This window comes from Onychostoma macrolepis, chromosome 11 (genome assembly GCF_012432095.1).
Source record: "Onychostoma macrolepis isolate SWU-2019 chromosome 11, ASM1243209v1, whole genome shotgun sequence".
In the NCBI taxonomy this organism is placed as follows: Eukaryota; Metazoa; Chordata; class Actinopteri; order Cypriniformes; family Cyprinidae; genus Onychostoma; species Onychostoma macrolepis.
Window position 1 is genome coordinate 24,304,127 of NC_081165.1, and position 20,643 is coordinate 24,324,769.

Consider the following 20,643-nt stretch of genomic DNA (forward strand, 5'->3'; position numbering starts at 1 on the left):
TGTAATACAAATAGAGCACATGTGCATGGTTGCCAGGTTGGAAACAGCAAGTAAACCACTGGACATAAGATTTAAACTCTTGAAATCTGGCAACCGCAACCAGGAAAGCTTGTTACCAATGCAAAATAACAAATGCCAAATTAAATTGAAACGTTTTCAGGATAAATAAGCAGCTGGCAAATATCGCAGACGATTAACCTTAATAAAAAATTGCTTCAGAATTAGCTATGAAAGCAGAGCGGTCGACCTCTGCAGCTCCCGCAGCAACCTTTAGCCACCATGAGCTATGAGCGGCCTAATTCAGGGCCAAATAAGAGCTTTCATATCTTTATGCAAAGTTAAGGGCCGTAACCCACTGTCCTCAAGCTCCACTCCATTAGCACAGAGCGGAGCAGACCTGAGCTCCTCCAGGATGGCAACAGGTCTGATGGAAACCCATCTTACCGCTGACCTCCATCTGAATAGAGTCAGCCAGGCTGCTAATAGACTTCCCCTTCGAGTCGCGATTATTTAGAGCGCCGCGTGGTTCAATTCAGGCCGGGTTTTGCAGCGTACCCCTCCCACTGGGGTCGTCGTTTCGCCTTCCAAACGAATAACAGAAACAATTCCGTAAGAGAAATTAATTTTCTCAGAGCAGCTTTAATTTACACGCCGTGTGGAACGCCAATCATGCCGAATGTGTGATGTTGGGTGCAGCCTCTGGGTCGCAGTTATTTTTGCTTCCTGGTAGAAGTATTAATGCACTTATCAGAACATTTGTTTTAGGTTTCCTCTCACTGTGCAGAGGTGAAAGAAGCGTGTTTTCCTGATAGCATGTGCTCTCCCAGAGGCTGGAAGATTAGCCGCTCTGTAAATAAGCTAAGGGGGAGGGGGAGAGGAAGGAAGAGGAAAACAGCAGATATGCAGAAAGAAGGAAAGATAAAAAAAGGTTGGACCCACTGAGCAGGTGGTGGGCAAATGTAAGACTTTATAAGCATTTCATTTATAGGTCTGTAATTGATTTTGACATGGAGGGAATTACGGTCAGGCCGCTAACAGCTGTAAACATTCATCACGTTTGAACTCTGCTGTTGGTGAGGAGGCAGATCCATATGTGCATCTTGCATTAAACACCTTTGACCTAATCGTATCACCCACATGCAGCTGTTACACCTTATACAAGTATCAGTGAAACTTAAACATCTGCATTAAAGGAAAAGAACAACCACCTGATTATGCATTTGAGGATGGCTGAATATTCATGATGGATTTGCAATGATTTTGTTGTTAATATTATTTATTTATAAGATGCATTTAGCAACAATTAGGTTATGATGAGTTATGATATATTGAGTAAAAAAGACAAGAACAGTAAATTGTTCAATAACATGCATGTAGAAAATAAATTTTCATTTATATAGATGTGCAACAGTTGGGTTCCGGAAGTAAAAGTGCCTTTCATTTTCTCAATAGAGAAACTGATTTTGAACAAAAACTGAAAAACATTTAAAGACAGACCTACTATGAGCTCCGAGGTTGTTAATCAATGGTATATTCTCTTGTTGAAGCCATCATCAACTTCTGTTTTAAATCATCATATTTAACAGCTCAATCCATTGTGGAAAAACTACATTACCCATGATGCTAGGGGTGGGCGATATGACCACGGTAATTATTTTTAATACGGAGTTATTTTTACTTTAAATAAGGTCTTCATGATTTTTTGATACCAAGGAGATTTCATAATTCTTGTCACCAGTGTCAATACCACAAAAAAGATACTAGCTAAAAAAAAACAAAAAAAAAACACTTAAGCTTGCTGAAGGCAAGTGATTAAATAAGAATAAGAAACTAATTACAAGCAATAGGACAAAAAACTAGAACGAATAAATGAGAAATGCTACATACATTGTATAAAGTAATCAAATTTATAAAAACACTACATTTAATTACTTTTCTGCATAAATTAAATATTTCTTATTAAAGTTACAAAAGTGTTTTAGTCAAGAGCAGTGAGAGATTTTCTCTCTTTTGTTTAACATGAATGACAGACAGCTGGAATATTAGACTACTGTCACTTTAAGAGCCGAATCCAATATACTGTTACACGTTTTCTTTCTCAGCTGTCTGCTTTCACTTAAGACCTAAATTACTGTTTACAAGGATACTTGCAAAGACGGGTATTTTGACACATAAAAGTGTGTGTATTTAACAGTTCAAGGCCTATAAAGCTGCAAAAATAACTAAAAATAATAAAATAGATTAAATACTCCCGCGCTCTATGAGCACCGTCTTCACGTGCGCATGCCTCTCTGACAGCACTCAGAAACAGTGCATGCGTATACCGAAATGAGTTCTCTTTTGCTGCTTATTGCACTTCACTGTCTTAAAATCAGTTGTTTTTAAACCAAAATGCTTAAAATGTATGCAAACGATGAGCGTGTACTGTAACTGGCTGACAAATTTCTGCCGGTTAATCGTGTCTACCGGTATATCACCCCCCACATGGTGCTGTACAGAAAATCCCACCAATCAGAGTCACAGCAGGAAACAGAGCAGCAAACGGGTGCTATGCTCTGTCCACTCCCATAAAGCATCGCAAATTACGTCTTCCCACGCTCTCAAAACACTTAATATTTGAATCTATGTCTATTATTTGGATAATTTTATATATCTTAATTGTTTTTCATTTGATTATGTCATTCGTGGGATTTTATCCTTGTGTTTGTCCAATTTTCAAATACTTTTTTTGTTTCCAATCAAAGTTTATAGATTCTTGTTGTAGCTGGTTGGTTTGGTTCATGACTTATAATGCTTTAACAAAGACTTTTTTAAATCCCTTTGGGGAAAAGATACTTCCAGAACCAACACTGCTGAAAAAGTGGACAGGCGCTAATGGAATCTATATTTATTCATTAAATCAAGACAAGAAAAATTTTAAATATATAATAGAAGATATATTATACACTACCATTGAAAAGTTCGGAAATAAATAAACTGATACATTCAGTTTCTGATTAAAATTTTTGCAGCAAAAACATGTATATGCTAATTTCTGTAAATCATTTCAAACTGCTTCAAGGAAAACAATTACGTATCTGCATATAACTGTAAATGATAAAATATAAATGTTAAAATCTTCCTGTGCTTATTAAGTGAGCAAAAGTGCAAGTAGCATACTTATACAAAACCAGAGAAAGAATAATCCTTTGAAACTATTAAATAAGACTGAAAACATAGATAAATAATATATTATATACTATCAAATATTCTGGCTATATTGTTCAGTCCTAGTGTACAGCAAGTTCTTCATTATGTCAGATTTATAGAAGCATAGCTTTTTTTTTTTTTTAAATAAGAATGTTTTTTGCTTCCGCATCTTTTAAGACATTTATATGTAAATGACCTCTGGCTTTGGCTAAACCTTTGCATGTGACCTTTTGCATTTCTCAGGGAAGGCCAAGTTGCTGCATACCAAAAATGAATTTTTAAGTAAATGTAACACTGTTGCTCTAAGTGAGCAATTGTGACATCTCATAAAAATTCTCAGTGGACCTATTATAGGACACATCCTATTTTCCATGATATGTGCCCTTTAAAACGTAAGCGATGTTTCAGATGTTACCTGTGTGTTGGCTCCCAGTCTCAGACACATGCCTCCGGAGCCCGTGCCGTCACCCTGCTCAGAGGGGTTCAGGTGGCGACTGAACCGTGGCAGCGGGACGGCTGGATGACTGTCAGCAAGGAACATGTTGGCAGGAGCTGGTATGATAACAGCATTGGTCACGGGACCTGTTGGAGAGACGAGATGGATTAAAATATCAAAACTGGAGCAGTTTAGTAAAGGTTTGTGAATATTGAAATCCTGGAAGGAAAACAATCAAACCGTTTCCACAGTCAAAATAATTCATATAAATAACTTCAACTTCAATGTTTCAAATAAAATGTCATTATATCGGTGAAATAGTGCTCCATCGTTAGCCGGTGTAACAGATGTATTTATGTAAAAGTGAATAACATACTCCGACCTGTACTTATTCAAATATATAAAAGAAATCATACTAAATTTTTATAATATTTTAAATGATTTAAAACTTCTTGCTGACAAATGGGACAAACTTTGAAGGACAGTGGCAAGGATTGGTTAAGATTTAAAATGACAATTAATTAACTTTTAATGTCATCTAATAATAATTCTAAATAATAATAATCTAATAATAATTCTAAATATTCTTGACAAGATTTTATATCAACTATTCTTACACTGAGTGACATTAGTGAGTGTTTTCTGTAAATCATGGTACAAAAATGTATGAGATTCGATGTTTTTTGCTACAAATAAAAAAATGTATATTAAGAAATGAAGGATCATGTTACACCGAAGATTGAAGTAATGACTGCTTTCTATTGTAATATATATTTTAAAATGTAATTTATTTCAATTGAGTCTTGGTGAGCAAAAGAGACTTCCAAAACATATACTACACACACACACACATACATACACACATATTATATATATATATATATATATATATATATATATATATATATATATATATATATATATATATATATATATATATATATATATATATAAACTTAACTTCAAATTCAATATATATACAGTAGTCGACTATTCATCTAAAAACAGAAAATCTCAAAGTTCTTTCTATTTCAGTTTTCTCCCTACCGAGTGGAATTGGATTGGAAGCGGAGGAGATAAAACCAGTAGATAATCTTTTACAACTCTGCACTCTGAGGCACTAAAGAGCTCTTCACCTCCCGCTTACAATGTTGGACATTTTTATTTGCCCATTACTGTCAGTGTAGAACATACCAGCACCAATCACAGCAGCATCTGTGTGTCTGAAGCCCGTCTCTCACACTGACCGAAACACACTGAAAGGAGAAAGTTTGTTTGCCTTCATTGAGCTGACGCAGTGTCTACACACTCTCGGGAGTATAACAGCGTTTCTGCAGTTCACCTGAGATTAATTAACAGCAACCAGGTCCAACTAAGATTCTGGCATCTGCTGTCTATTGTCCTCTATAAAAGAGCTAAACACAAATCATCTGCACCAGTGAACTACATTAGCTCAGGTACTAAACATCAGCCTAAAGCAGACTGACAGATCAAAACAAAAGTTTGTGAAGACCAGACAATCATGTTCCTCAGCATGATTTGAGAATGATCTAAAAAACATTTTGTGCTTCACTGAAAGCAGGAACATCTGAGCTTTGGAACAAAGGAATTTTGATAAATAGAAATAGAATTAGAAAATATATTACACACTACTGTTCAAACGTTTAAAAAGAAAAAAGATAACACATTTATTCATCCGGAATCATAGCCCTTGGACCGAAGGATGTGACTTGATGAATATTTTATGGTCCTACGCCTTCCAAAGACGATATAAATAAATATAAATACATTTAGACACTTAACTTAGTGATTGTGAAGAGATCAGAATGTGAAGGTACTTTCAAATCAAACCTACCTGCCTTTAAACTGACCGAAATGACAGGAAAAAAAAAAACATTTATAATGTTATGCAAGATTTCTATTTTAAATAAATGCTGTTCTTCTTATCTTTCAATTCATAAAAGAATCATGAATTCCACTAAATTCAGCAGCACACACTTTTTAACATTTATCATTAATAAGAAAAAAAAAGTTTCTTGAGCTCTAAATCAACATATTAGAATGATTTCTGAATATCATGTGACATTAAAGACAAAATAATGATGCTGAAAATTCAGCTTTGCATCGCAGGAATAAATTACATTTTAAAATATTACAACAGAAAAAAGTTATTTTTATTAGTTTTATTTAGTTATTGTACTAATATAGTAGTTTTGTCAACTAAATACAGCATAAAGAGACTATATAATATTGTAAATTATCAGCATTAAATTCAGGAAAAATTTGAACTGAAAAATGAAAATGAAAAATCCAAAATTAGAAGCATTTTTTCAAAGATCTGTGGACCCCACTATATATCAACATTATATCAAACACACAAGATACACATATAAAATTCACCAAAATATTTAATAAACAAGCCAAACATATTATATTTTATAGCAAAATCCTAAAATTATTTCCATGAATTCCAGGTCTGCATTAGATTCTGACACATTTTTTCAATATGTTCGCAGACTTTTGGATCTAATTTATAGAAAACAGGATTCAAAAATGCCATATTTAAATGCTGCATACAGTACATTGGTCTGATTTTTTTTTTTTTAAACAATGAAACAAAAAACTGAACCACACCACCGTAAGATCAGACATGCACCAGCAAGAGCTCAAAGTTTCCATAAAGGCCCAGAAAATGCCAGTGATTTTCCATCAGAAACAGATGAAACCCCAGCAAGCATAATTAAGGTAAGTATCCACACTTCAAAGGGCTGTGGAGTAACTGTTTTCAACAGCACAATTTTGTCCTGTCATCCTGGTATCCTCTAAAGATTAATCATTGCATAATTTCACAGAAAGAGACAGAGTGAGGAGATCTATCACACAGAAGAGTCTGTTGGCAGATTAGATTAGACTCATAAACTGTGTTGGCGTTTGACAGAAAAATTAAAAAATGAGCTCCATCACTCACACGGACTGAGTCATTCCAGACGCTGATGACATCAAAAGTTAAAACTGGCCACACGGGAAGCATCTCACCAGGCTGCAATTGTTTGTTAAGGGGTTTTCAGTTCCCCTGGCACAAGTCGCAGGACATCATTAGATTAAAATAAGATAATAAAATAATCAGAATTAAAAAAATAAAACGCATGAGTGTGTGCCCATGTGGTCTAATTAAAAGCGCAATAGCTGGGCTGCTGTAAGCACGAAAACAGATATGGAGATCAACATCTGCGTTCATTCGCCTTCATTTTTGTTTTGAAGCCATTAAAAAAGCGACTTGACTCCTCAGAATTGTTGATTTATTGAGGCCAGTCAAATAAACACAAAGCCACTACTGCAATCGGTGCTTCCGAGGCGGCCCTGTGCTTTCCGCGGAAAAAAAAGGCGGTGATAAATAGGTTTTTTGCAGAGCGGCGGCTCAGTGAACTGTGCCTACATTAATCCCCGTTTCTGAACGATGCCAAAACAATTATGATAAAACAGGTAAGCAGTGATGCAGCGGCAGACGCCCGCAGGACGAGCTGGTCTCTCGGCAGTGCGGACTTGGCGGGAGAAACGAGTCGCTCCTCTCCAAACGCAATTAAATTATATGGGTTTTTTCATCAATTCAACCTGGACCAGAACTGTTGCGAAAGGATCCAGAGCACATGTTTTACACAAGCACTCTTTCAGGCCTACAATACCACCATCTTGCTTGTGGAACTAATGCACCCACTAACTAGGCGCAGATGGGAACTGCTGAATTTTTTGCATTTTCTGCACTTTTTTACGGAGAAGTCTGTAGAATTATGTGACATGGATTTAAATAAGAAAAAATGTGTTGCATGGTGCATGCTGCAATGAAACTTATGCAGACAATAATATATATAGGCCTATATTTGGGGTGTAACGGTACACGAGAAAGACGTCATGTCACGTAGCATTTCATTTACCTCAGTCAAGTCATCAGTGTCTACCGCTCGTATTTGATAGAGAGAAATGAAGTCTGATGAAGAGCATTTGGCAAAATATTAGACTATACTTCATTATATTTACTTTACCTGTTAGTGGTCTTAATTATTTAATGCATGTGTTTAAATAAATATTTTATGAAACAAGTTAATAATATAATTATTATATTTCAAGAACAAACTAAATTGTGTAATTTAGAAGTTAATTTTAAAACAATTTATATGTTTGCACACATTTTTTTTTTATTTGAGTGTTGATTATTATAGTTAAAAATAAATAGTAATTGAGGTTATAGTAAACCAAGGTTACAATTAACAACAGAGCCCAAACTTAAATTACTAGTAATGTAAAAGGGCTCCCTATAGTTTAGAGCAGAAGCTGAGGTAGATTTTTATCCCTAAGAAAATTATAATTATAATTGAATTAATTAAAAAAAAAAAAAAGAGAGAGCAATTTGTTCAGTAAAGCATTGTTTAATTAAAAAAAAAAAAAAAAAAAAGAAGCAATTTATGTCTTTTCTCCTCCTGCTGAACCGAAACCATACCGAACTGAGAGGTCAAAACAAAAGTACGTAACGAACCGTCAGGTTTGTGTACAGTTACACCCCTAATATATAAATGCTATTTTCTAAATGAGATATTATATATATATATATATATATATATATATATATATATATATATATATATATATATATATATATATATATATATATATATGTATATATATATATATATATATATATATATATATATATATATATATATATATATAGTCATGGCCAAAAATATCGGCACTCTTAGTAAATATGATCAAAGGAGGCTGTGAAAATTAATCTGCATTGTTAATCCTTTTGATCTTTTATTTTAAAAATTCACAAAAATCTAACCTTTCATTGCATAATAAGAATTTAAAATGGGGGGATATATGACTATTAAATACATGTTTTTCTCAAATACACGTTGGAGACAATTATTGGCACCCCTAGAAATTCTTATGAGTAAAATATCTCTGAAGTATATTCACATTCATATTCACAATTTTGAGCACTCCAGGGTTCTGTTTCACAGAAATATAAATAGGAGGGAAAAGCCCAAATTCCCTTAATCATCCATCACAATGAGAAAAAACAAAGAATATATTTCTGATGTGCAGCAAAAGATAATTGAGCTTCACAAATTAGTGAAGTGGCTTTAAGAAAAGAGCTAGAGCAGTGAAAATTCCCATTTCCACCATCAGGACAATAATTAAGAATTTCCAATCAACATAAAATGTTACAAAACTGCCTGGAAGAGCACATGTGTGTCTATATCGTCCTAATGCACGGTGAGAAGGAGAGTTTGAGTGGCTAAAGACTCTCCAAGGACCACAGCTGGAGAATTGCAGAAAATAGTTGAGTCTCGGGCTCAGAAAACCTTAAAAAAAAAAAAAAAGTCAAACAGCACCTACATCATCACATGTTGTTTGGGAGGGTTTCATGATAAATTCTCCTCGCTCATCCAAAAACAAACTCCAGCATATTCAGTTATCAGACACGACTGGAACTTCAAATGGGACTGGCTTCTATGATCAGATGAAACTAAAAAATGAGCTTTTTAGCAGCAAACACTCAAGATGGGTTTGGTGAACACAGGGATAAAAAGTACCCCATGTGTACAATTAAATATACTGCTGTACTTTTGATGTTGTGGGCCTATATTTCTGCTGGAGGTCCTGGACATCTTGTTTAGACACATGGCATCATGGATTCTATCAAATACCAACAGATAAAAAAATCAATAAGTGACTGACTCTGTTAGAAATCTTATAATGGGCCATGTTTGGATCTTCCAACCGCATAACAATCCAAACACAAACCTCAAAAACAACACAAAAATGGGTCACTGAGCATAAAACCAAGCTTCTACTGGCCATTCCAGTCCTCTGACCTGAACCCTATAGAAAATGAGTGAACTGAAGAGAAGAAGCACCAACATGGAGCTGTGGATCTAAAGGGTCTGGAGTGATTCTGAATGAAGGAATGATCTCTGATCTTTTGTCAGGTGTTCTCTAACCTCATCAGGCATTATAGGAGAACATTTAGAGCTGTTAAACTGGCAAATGGAGGTTTCAAAAGTATTGAATAAAAGGGTGCCGTTAATTGTGGCCAATGTGTATTAGAGAAAAACATTTATTTCATAATGATATTTCCCCCCATTTTAAATTCTTATTATCCAATGAAAGGTTAGATTTTTCTGAATTTTTTTTAATAAAAGATCAAAAGGATTAACAACACAGATTAATTTTCACAGCCTTCTCTTGGGGTATATATATATATATATATATAAAATGTGATTTTCTAAATGAGATTTTATTGAGATTGTATTTATAGATGTATTTTTTTATTGTAATTATTGAAATTACATTATTATATGTAATTATTAATAAGTATTATATGCCTGTGTGTTTATACGCATGTATATATACATACACGTGTTTTTATACACACACACACACGACTAATCACACCACATCAATCACAATTTCATTCATTAAAAACTGTGCATTAAATGTGTTAATTTTAATTTGAACACATTATGCTCTCCATAATTAATTGCACAAAATTAACAAATTAACTAAAAATGTATACACACAAAATTAAAAATACAAATGGAAGCTTTTTCACTTGTGGACCCCATTGTGTGTGTAACAAATTACATTAGTTAATGGCGACCCATAACATTTATCTAAATCAAAGAATTTAATAACTTAATAAAAGGGACTGGGATGTTTATAACTTTATGAATGATGGCACTCAAACTGAATGAAAATCTATGGGAGCAGATTCCACGTCAGTCTGCTAATAAGTACATAACAAATGAATGCAATGAATTTCACTAGCCTACAGAAATTCCTCAGAAGGTGCACATGTGAAGAAATGAGCTTGATGGCATGACAGCAGTCATCTCAAATTTAATAATGACAAATATTTCAAATCAAGTAAATCCCCTTTGAAAGACCCCGGTGACAACATTTGGCATATTTTCAACACAGTGAAGCTCCATGATTGTTTGGTGTTACATATTTTCAGGAACACACATATTTCATTCAGACGGGATTTGGGAAATGATTGATTCCCTTCAAATTTTAATTATTCATTTGTTCGAGACTTTGATTTATATTTAGTCCCGGTCTGCATCTCTTGAGTGTTGGAGTAATCAAAAGGGGAAACTGATGACCTCCAAAAGCTTTTCTGAGTGACTGTACAACAAATGCAAAAATCACAGACACCACACGATAAAATAAAGATTACAGTATGTGTGTGGTTGGCACATTTATGCACATACACGGAGAGAGAGTCATGATCTAAAGATGAAATGAATGATTTTCAGCTTGAGATTTTGCTGGCAAGTTCAATTAACACCGGATTAATATTTCAAAATAACAATACTACAGATGAAAAAGATGGTTTGGTGCATCCCACATCTTGTGTCACGCTGTATTATGTTCAATGTCACTTTTCTAGATCAAGGCTAAAAGATAACATACATGCAGGAGACATTTCAAATCAAGCAGTGACTTACAGGGTGAACCAGGCTGATACTTATTATTTTTGGTGGAGTATGCGGGAGGCATAACATGAATGTTAATGAGGGTTTTAAGACCTCCTGTAGTATAATTAATAACGCCTGCGGGTGGATTTACAGCACTCAAACATGGAAATGGTGAGGGAACCCCCCTCATCATATATTCCCTTGGCACAACTCCAGTTTGCTTGCTGAAATTCATCAGAATTTTATTTGACTGCTGCATATAGAGAAATGTCAAAGCTGAACCGTACTTAAAGGGATAGTTCACCAAAAACTGAAAAATCTCATCATTTACCATTGAATATAATAGCTTGGTCTCTCTGGTCTTGTTAATTTTACCCTCCAATATTATAATAATGCACCAAATGAGAAGCTTCCCAGTATAGTTACAGCATTAGCTGGGAGAGATTTTTTTCCCTTAAGAAAACCAAACTATCGGTATCGGCAGATTTCATTCTGAATAATCGGTATCGGCAAAAAACATTTAGTATCGGTGTATATATACAATACTAGTTGCTCTTTCCATAAAATTAAAAGAAAAATAGACTAATGTATTAAGCTTTAAAAAAGACAGGTTTATTGTAATTTAAAATGTTTAATTTAGTATTTATTTATATTTTTCTGTATGATTTTGTATAATTTCCTTTTGTTTGTAATTTATTATTGTTATTTTAGTTTTAGTTATATAGTATTTTAGAAACACAATTTAAGCATTACATTTTTAAAGTAAATTTAATACACAAACTGAAATTCAAAACTGTTGAACAATGTTACATTTCTCAGCACACTGATGTACTTTTTTGTCTTTATGTTCCAAGTTTTACAATACAATCCCATATCCACAATTTGAAAATTATCCAAAAAATGTTTTAATTAATTGAGTTTTCAGAATCATGAAAATGTATTTTAGTGTGTTTTTTCTCATTTGATAGTTTTTATTTGTATTTAATTTAACAAAAACATGTTTTTATTAATGATAATAATACTGCATGATAGCTCCATAAAGTATCATACTATAAGTGACTCATATGTTATAGTAAAGAAAATACTACGAGCACCACCGCAGCAGGGCTCTGAACATGTGAACTGATTCAGCCCCATTTATGAAGCATTTTGTGAATTATACACACCACTGAAGACATGATGGCAACGTCTGCTGATGGCCTTGTAATAATGCATTGCATTATGTTACTAGCCATTCAGCCGTGCAGTCTGTTCATTCTCATCTGCTCAAATACAGCTATTAAGAAAAACACCTGGAAGCAGGTTGGCTGAACAAAGCGTGACAAGGCATCATGGAAGTAATGCCATAAACGTCTGTCTTGGGGAAAGAACCAGACTGGAAGTGACATTTCTAAGATTTTTCGAAGGTTATCATTCAGAGAAATGACAGAGAAATATACCACTGCCACAAAAGCGGGAACGTTTTTGTAACATTTTAAACCCCATCAAATTCGGTCGGTGAAGAGTAGGCAACCTCCACAAAACTGCTTACGGTCGCTAGATTTGAAGAATCAAGATAAATGTGCCAATTTCTGTTTGTTTTGTTTTTGTTTTTTTTCATTATTCAAGGGAGTTGAATAATGCATCCACATCAGGAGGAATCTCAAGTAGAAAAAGAAGAACTTTTTGTTTGTGCGTGTGTGAGTGAGTGAGTGTGTTAGGGCTGGGCGGTATATCAAGTTTGTACGATGCATCGATATATTTTTTTATAAGCGATACGGTATGAAGCAATACCGTTAATATCGATATACAGTAGTTTGATATGGGCACATCTGAAAAAATATCTATTGAGGACACAGACTGAACTGCTGCGGAGAAAGTGCATAATACAATTGCTTCTAAACATGTGACAAGCTTTAAATGAAGGGCTTTAAAAAAAAACTCGTAAGATACAGTAGCTTATAGTTTATAGTTTCAGTTTAAAGCCAGAAAGGATACGTGTGAGGCTGATAGAGACGAGCTGTTTAATGTGTTTGAGATGTGGCTGTTTTCCTTAATGCATAACTTGCATCTCACAGGTATATTCTCCATCTGTAAATGTTAAAAATATTTCCATTTTACTGTCAGAGGTGAATGAGCTTTTGCTTTGCTATTCTCCACTAAACTTCACAGACTTCATTTAGCATGCGCCAAACAGACATAGAGCAATGAAATAGTAGCGCAATAACTCTGACTAAAATATACATTTTGCTGAAATATTTGTAGCTGGACAATAAATGTGACATGTAGAATTTTAAACTTACAAGTAAGTGTATTTGTATGATAGCACTAACTGTAAAGTGTAATGGGGTAATCAAAATAAACACCCAATTTTTTATTATTTTCATTTTTAGTTTAGTAAATTTAACTTCTGCTTTAAAAACATTATTTTTGTTTTTAGATTGCAATTTTACAATGTTAGAATGTAATGTGATTTAACCCTTTTTTTGCATATGACAAATGCGTTTAATCCACACACAAAATACCGAGATATATACCGTATACCGCTAATCAGCCAAAAAATACCAAGATATGAATTTTTGCTCATATCGCCCAGCCCTTGTGTGTGTGTGTACTTGTTTTTCTATTCAGGTGGGGACTTAAACCTGAATACACACAGACTCGTGGGGACCTAAATTGAGGTCCCCATGGGCAAACAAGCTAATAAATCACACAGAATTAAGTTTTTTTTAAATCTAAAAATGCAGACAGTCTCCTGTAAGGGGTAGGTTTAGGTGTAGGGTTGGTGCAGGACAATAGCACATACAGTAAGTACAGTATAAAAAACATTACGCCTATGAATGTCACCACAAGGATAGTGAAACAAGTGTGTGTGTGTGTGTGTGTGTGAGTGCAGTAGAGGGAAGGATGAGAGATAATCAAAGATATGCACATCCATGTAATATGCTTCAATCAGTCTAACGCAAAGTTGTTTTTGTTGTGCTAATAAATGCAATCTGCTAAGTGAAATAAAGTATTTGGAATACAAATAGCTAATGAATAATCATGAACTCAGGAAAAGTAGAGAGAAATCAGCTCCAAATAAGAATAAACACACATCACAACCTTTGGGCAAGTCAGTACTTAATTATTTAAATCTTTTTCTTTTTTTTTTTTCTTTTTTTTTTATAAATATTGATAGATTTTAATCCGAAGAATATTTATAAGATTCCTTTTTTTTTAACCGTTATCATGCATTCTGGGATAAAATATATGGTGGCTTATAAATTACAAAGAAAATCATGAATACATTAATAAATTAAAGGGGTGGTTTACTGCTTTTTTTCTTTGCTTGAATGTGTTTATGGGGTGCAATATAACATGTCTTCGTGTTTCGTTTGTTAAAAAACGCCTTATTTTTCATATATTTCACCTTTATTGTAAGCCGTTTTCTCCTCTGTCATTTGAACGACGACCGGTTGACTTCCTGATTCTCTGAAACCACTCCCTCAGAAACAGGCGATGGGCTCAGATTGGTCAGTTGGGCCAGTGTGTTGTGATTGGCTAAACTGAGTACTGCACATTGTCCGGAAACTTCACGCCCATTACCTTCACGGGCGACAGCTGCATGTGCTCCGGTCAAATGTAAATAATGGTGTCAATATTGCCGTATCAGTTTGAGCCAGAATCAGACCCAGAAAGCGGTAATGAAGAGAGTCAAGCAGAACTTCCACAAGCACGGCTCTTACAAACGTTTCTGAATGAAGTTTGCTGTTGTGATTACATATAATTTTTTTAAGTTTGTACACGTTTGTCTTATACACACAAAATAGCATCGAACTAACTGGCTACTATAACCAAACAGCGTTGGCTTGTGTTTACAGTCTTGATCAAATCGAAAAATTACGTCATAAAGTATACATGGAAAATACATTTACAAAATTAGTACATAATTACAAATTCAGGTCCAAAATGTTTGTACGCGTTTGTCATAGACACACGAAATAGCATTTAACTAACTGGCTACTAAAGCCAGTGTTGGCATTTGTTTACGACCTTGATAAAACTAAAACATTACGTCTGAAATTATACATGCAAATACATTTAAAATTATTAAATCTTACTTACAGGTTGTGGCCCAACAACTGCTGCCTCTGGTTTTAAAGTTGTAACTGCTCCATGTTTTAGTAATAGTTTCTGTGTGAATCCGGCATTGAACTCTGAACTCTCTTGATTCTGGAAGCTGTCTTCCGTAAAATGTGCAGCACAGAGAGCTAAACTAGGATTGTAATTGTCAGGAACATAATCAAACATAAATTTTAACCATTGTTAACGAACTACAGCGTCCGTAGGAAGCCCGAACACAGAAGACCTGACAGCTGGGTGAAAATAACACAGTTTCGACGGCATGGCTACAACTCTCCACTATAACTCTTCCTCTTCGACACAGCAGCAGAACATGGCCTTGCCCCCTCTTTGGCATGTTCCGGAGGGAGGGGTTGACGCAAATTTATGGGTTTTTTACGTATGCAACCCGGGAAGTATCTCGTTGTAGTCCCATATGAGTCGTTTTTGTAGGTATTAAACTTCTTGACTTTTAAAAGACGATATCTCCGCTTACGTTGAACTTTCAGCGCAGCAACTTTGCAGATACTGTTCATGCACCAACAGCAACATTACACACTATTTAAAATGAAAAAAGTGAAATCGCAGTAAACCACCCCTTTAAGATACAATGACAGAAATGCTGATTATAATCATTCAATACCAAAATGCATTCATAAAAAAAGATTCTATTTGTAACAAATTAGTTAACTAGTTAACATGAATGATACTACAGCATTTATTAATCTTAGTTAATTTCAACATTTGCTAATACTAAAATCAATCTCACCTTTTAAAGGGATAGTTCACCCAAAAATAAAAATTTGGTCATTTGCTCAGCTTCAAGATGTTCCAAACCTGTATGAGTTTATTCTGTTGCACACAAAAGACAAATAAAATATTTTGAAAAATGTCGGTAACAAAATAGTTTCTGGCCTCCACTGACTTTCATAGTATTTTTTTCATATATGGGGACCAGCAGCTATTTGGTTACCCACATTCTTCAAAATATCTTTGTTTGTTTGTTTTTGTGTGTTTGTGTTTGTGTGTGTGTGCGCGTGCGCGTTTTTGTGAAAAGTCAGGACATAGATTTGTATAATGACAAAGGTATGACATAGGTATTACAAGGTGAAGGTGACTTTTCAGGACATTGACCCATGTCCCCACCTTTCAAAACGCTTATAAATCATACAGAGTGAGGTTTTTTTGGGGAAAGTCTCCTGTAAGGGGTAGGGTTAGGTGTAGGATTGGTGCAGGGCAATAGCACATACAGTAAGTACAGTATAAAAACCATTACGCCTATGGGATGTCCCCACTTTTCACAAAAACGAACATGTGTGTGTGTGTGTGTGTGTGTGTGTGTGTTTAACAGAAAGAAAAAAAAAAACCTCATACAGGTTTGGAACAATTTGAGGGGGAAAGAGTGAAAAAAATTTAACTATCCCTTTAACATTTGTTAATGCACTATGAACTAAAATAAACAATAAATAAATAAACAAATGCTGTAAAAAGGATATTGTTCAATGTTAGTTCTTATTAGCATTAACTAATGTTAGCAATCGAGACCTTACTCTAAAGTGCTACCATAAAATAGTCTATTTTACCTAAAATGTGTGTGTGCTATGCATCAGTAACATGTTATCAGCTAAGCAACGTGCTAACACTAAACTCCACTGAATCAAATGTGATGCGCTTCGCCTGAGCAACATAATTTGTTCCAAATCGTTCACTTAATTTCTTTGTCAGTTAGATGCTGTGTTAAAAGGCAGCTCACTAGGTTTTGGAGCAATAAACACTCCAGAATTAAACTCCACTGAGTCATGAAATGTAGTTTGTGTGCTGCGTACTTAGGCGAAAGTATTATTCTTTGTTGTGGGCAATCAGGGCCGGCTAATTATCTCCCACTCAATCATGGCAATTGATTCACGGGATACTGGCTCCACTCCTAGAATTACACTAATGGTGCAGGCTACTCCGACACGCCGTCATAAATCGTGTGTGCCGGCTTCTCAGGTCACATAACGCGGTGGTTGGGAGTGACGAGGAAAAGTGCAAAGAGGTGGGTAACATGCACACTCTGCCAGCGCACTGCAGAGACTCCTGGCACGATGACACCCCAGAGGGAATGGGGCGGAGTGGATGTAAAATTTGTGGCCGTAATTCTGCCAAATGTCCAAGAGGCTTCCTTCCCAGAGGCTTTGAGCTTTTTCTTTAATCTTGCTTTTGGGCCAAACCTGATTTGAATGGTACTTTTCACACCACATTTCCGTTACTACTACTATAGCAGCCCTTTGACATGACTCCTTAAAATCTTCCACGGAAAAACTAAATATTTTTCACAAATTGAAATAACACCTAAGGAGCCTAGAGATGCACCATTTTAAAAAATAAATAAATAAATAAAAATAAAAATGAATTTGAACTGAAAACAAAACCAAGAACAAAAATAACATTTAATAATAAATTAAATCACATTTAATTTAATAATCAACACTTAAATAAAGACCGAATTGCAAATAAACTATCAAGTTGAAATATATGTTTACATACATTTATACAAAAGTTCTCTCTAGTTCTTAAATCTGATTGGCTGAGTGCCTTTTCCAGCAGTGCAATATTCTACTGATAACAGCATTTGCATCACTCTTTCCGTCATGGCTGACACCCAAACCCACTATAATTTTAAAAATAATACTGTTTTTGTGTCACGGAATGTAGTTTTAAGAGTTTTAGGTGAGAATTTAGTTGTTTAGACTTATGTGGTTTGTTAACAAAGATAATACCTATTTGAAAATTTGCATTGACGTTTTCGGAGATGTGAGCTTTTAATGCAGTAATGCAATAAGCTTTCAAAGAAGCAACTCAATGTTCCTTCGTTACTAGTTCTAAATTAGTTTTCGAATTAGTAACGGAGGCTTGGGCTCAACTGTTAAACTGTCAGCTTGAGATTTGAATCTGTGGCAGAAGGAAAAACTTCCGTAAAAAAGAAGGTTTTTAAAGGCATTCCGTTGTTCTTGCTTTTTTTTTATTGACACTTCTGCTGTCGACCTGTTGTATAAATGCAGTATCACGCGAGTAGCAATATGATATGGCTGTATTGCATGCTGATTACCTGCGGCCTCGTGCCTACAACGGAATCACAGCCGTGCTACTCACGGCTACTCGTGTGATATTCCTCATATCAGCAAAATGCTCCTTTCTCAGGGTTTCTGCAGGTTTTATGAAGGTAAATATAAAATGTTTTTAAAAAGAAAGAAAATTTAAGGAATGAATTGAATGGAACATAATACATCAATTTTGTAAATGTAAATATCTAGAGTATATATCTAGAATATCTAACACTTCAGCATTTAAAAATACAACTTCCAACAGATTTACATTACTTTTTATTAATACGTTTAAAAAATAGTTTAAAAGTTTGAATGGCTCTGCTCCCAACAACTAGAATTTAATCATTTTTACTGGTCACACTGCAAAAAAAAAAAAAAAAAAAAAAATTGATTCTCTTCATCAGTATTTTTGTCTTATTTTCCAGTGCAAATGTCGACATACTCTTAAATCAAAACACATACTTGAAAAGCAAAATGACATAAGAAATGTTGTTTTCTGTGAAACTGATCAAAATGAAATGAGTTTATGCATAAAACAACAACACATATTTGCCAATGGGCTCAGAAAATGAACTTAATTCAAAGGGAAAACATGTTTTCATTCCCAACTGACCTTTGTTTGTTTTTTATATTGATTTAAGGATGTTTAGATGTTTGTACTGGAAAACAAGACAAAAATACTGAGCAAGATACAAATTTTTTGCAGTGCATGCAACATTTAATGCCTTGACTTTACGAAATTAAGATTTCTGTTCTTTTTAAAGCTTTATTTTAGATTGCAATCACGAGGCATGATATATTTCACACAGTTTCCACATGGGTGACAGGTGTTAGACAACCTTTTATGTGTAAATTAAAATAAAAAAAATTAAATATTAAATAAACAAACACTGTATGTCTTGCTTTTGTTTCATGTTGTATTTCATCTAAATACCTAAAAGAAATCAAGATGGGGCAAATAAATTTTCACAGCACTGTATTCTTTTATAGCCAACTGCATCAGAATGACAGGTGCTTGAAATTTTTGCACTAATCTGGTCTGTTATATATTTAAAACGTATATCACCAGGTCAAGAAACATGAACTCAATTTGAGGCGGTTTCTAATAAAATCCAAAAAGTCCATCCCATCTGATAATCCAGTGGCAGTCAGACGGCCAGCGAGCAGGAGACGGGAGGGGAATGGAGTGATTCTGACATCTCTATTTGGTTTTCAGCCGTCTGAGTGTTCTCTGAACCCTCTTTTCTTTCAGAGTGCTCTTGCCTTTAGGTCAGATGGGATTAAGAGATTAGATCAGTAGTAGTTAATTGGCAGTGCTGAGTAATTAACACAGGGGTCAACAAACCTGACCTCTTCTGCATGACACAATGACTTTTGAACTAATCAATCGATGTCTGGGGAGAAACTAAAACATAACTTTCAGTCGTGTGACAGTTATTCAACTGATTTCAAAACAGTCTTGCTTTTCCAGCTACTTTTTCCAACTAAGCGGTGTCACATGATAAAACTCTACATTATGGTTCTTAAAGTCATGTGGTATTTGTATGCAGCTGAGGACTTTTATAAAAGTTGTGTTTTGCTTTTATACTTAATGTTTCTACATGATGTTTGACATGCTGAATACGAAAATCACACTATGCTTTGTGTATCATTAACGGTGCTAATGAAAACTAAAAAAAAAAAAAAAAAGCAGCTGATCTGTTATTTATTACTCATGCATAAAAATGGCATAATACTCAGTTAACAACAGTTCAACATAAACAGTTACCAAAAGTGGGTCGTCCAAAATTCAGAAGTGTACGTTGGATAATTGTTGTCTATGACTAGTCCCACAATGTTCTGGAATATTCCAGAAAGCACTAGAATATTACAGAATGTTATCGAAACTTTTAGAATGTTCCCATTCTTGCAAAATAATATCTTGCAAAAAACACGCAAAATTAGTACAAAAACTGCACTACAACAATCTGCACTAAACCAATGCTTCATTATTAATGCTACAAGTTCGATCATTTTCGCTATATGTAAAAATAAATAACACAATAATAATTAGCACCACAAAAGCCCATCTTTTAAAAATCAGTTTTTAAAAGACTTTTTAATGTTTTTGGAAGAATCCTCTTATGCTCACCAAGGCTGCATTCATTTGATCAAAAATACAGAAAAAAGTAGTAACATTGTGAAATATTATTACAATTTACAATAATGGATTTTTTTTTTAATATATTGTAAAAAAAAAAAAAAAAAAATATATATATATATATATATATATATATATATATATATATATATATATATATATATATATATATATATATATATATATACACAGTGAGGAAAATAAGTATTTGAACACCCTGCT

The 20,643-nt window shown here is 34.3% G+C and overlaps 1 protein-coding gene across 1 annotated transcript in view; it reads right to left on the bottom strand.

The window, feature by feature from the left end:
* The window catches only part of wdr18 (WD repeat domain 18), a 79,793-nt gene that overhangs the window by 4,861 nt on the left and 54,289 nt on the right, over positions 1–20,643 (bottom strand). Inside the window, exon 8 of the mRNA XM_058791516.1 lies at positions 3,605–3,771. Coding sequence (XP_058647499.1) covers positions 3,605–3,771 — 167 coding nt within the window. The remainder of the gene's footprint in view (positions 1–3,604; positions 3,772–20,643) is intronic.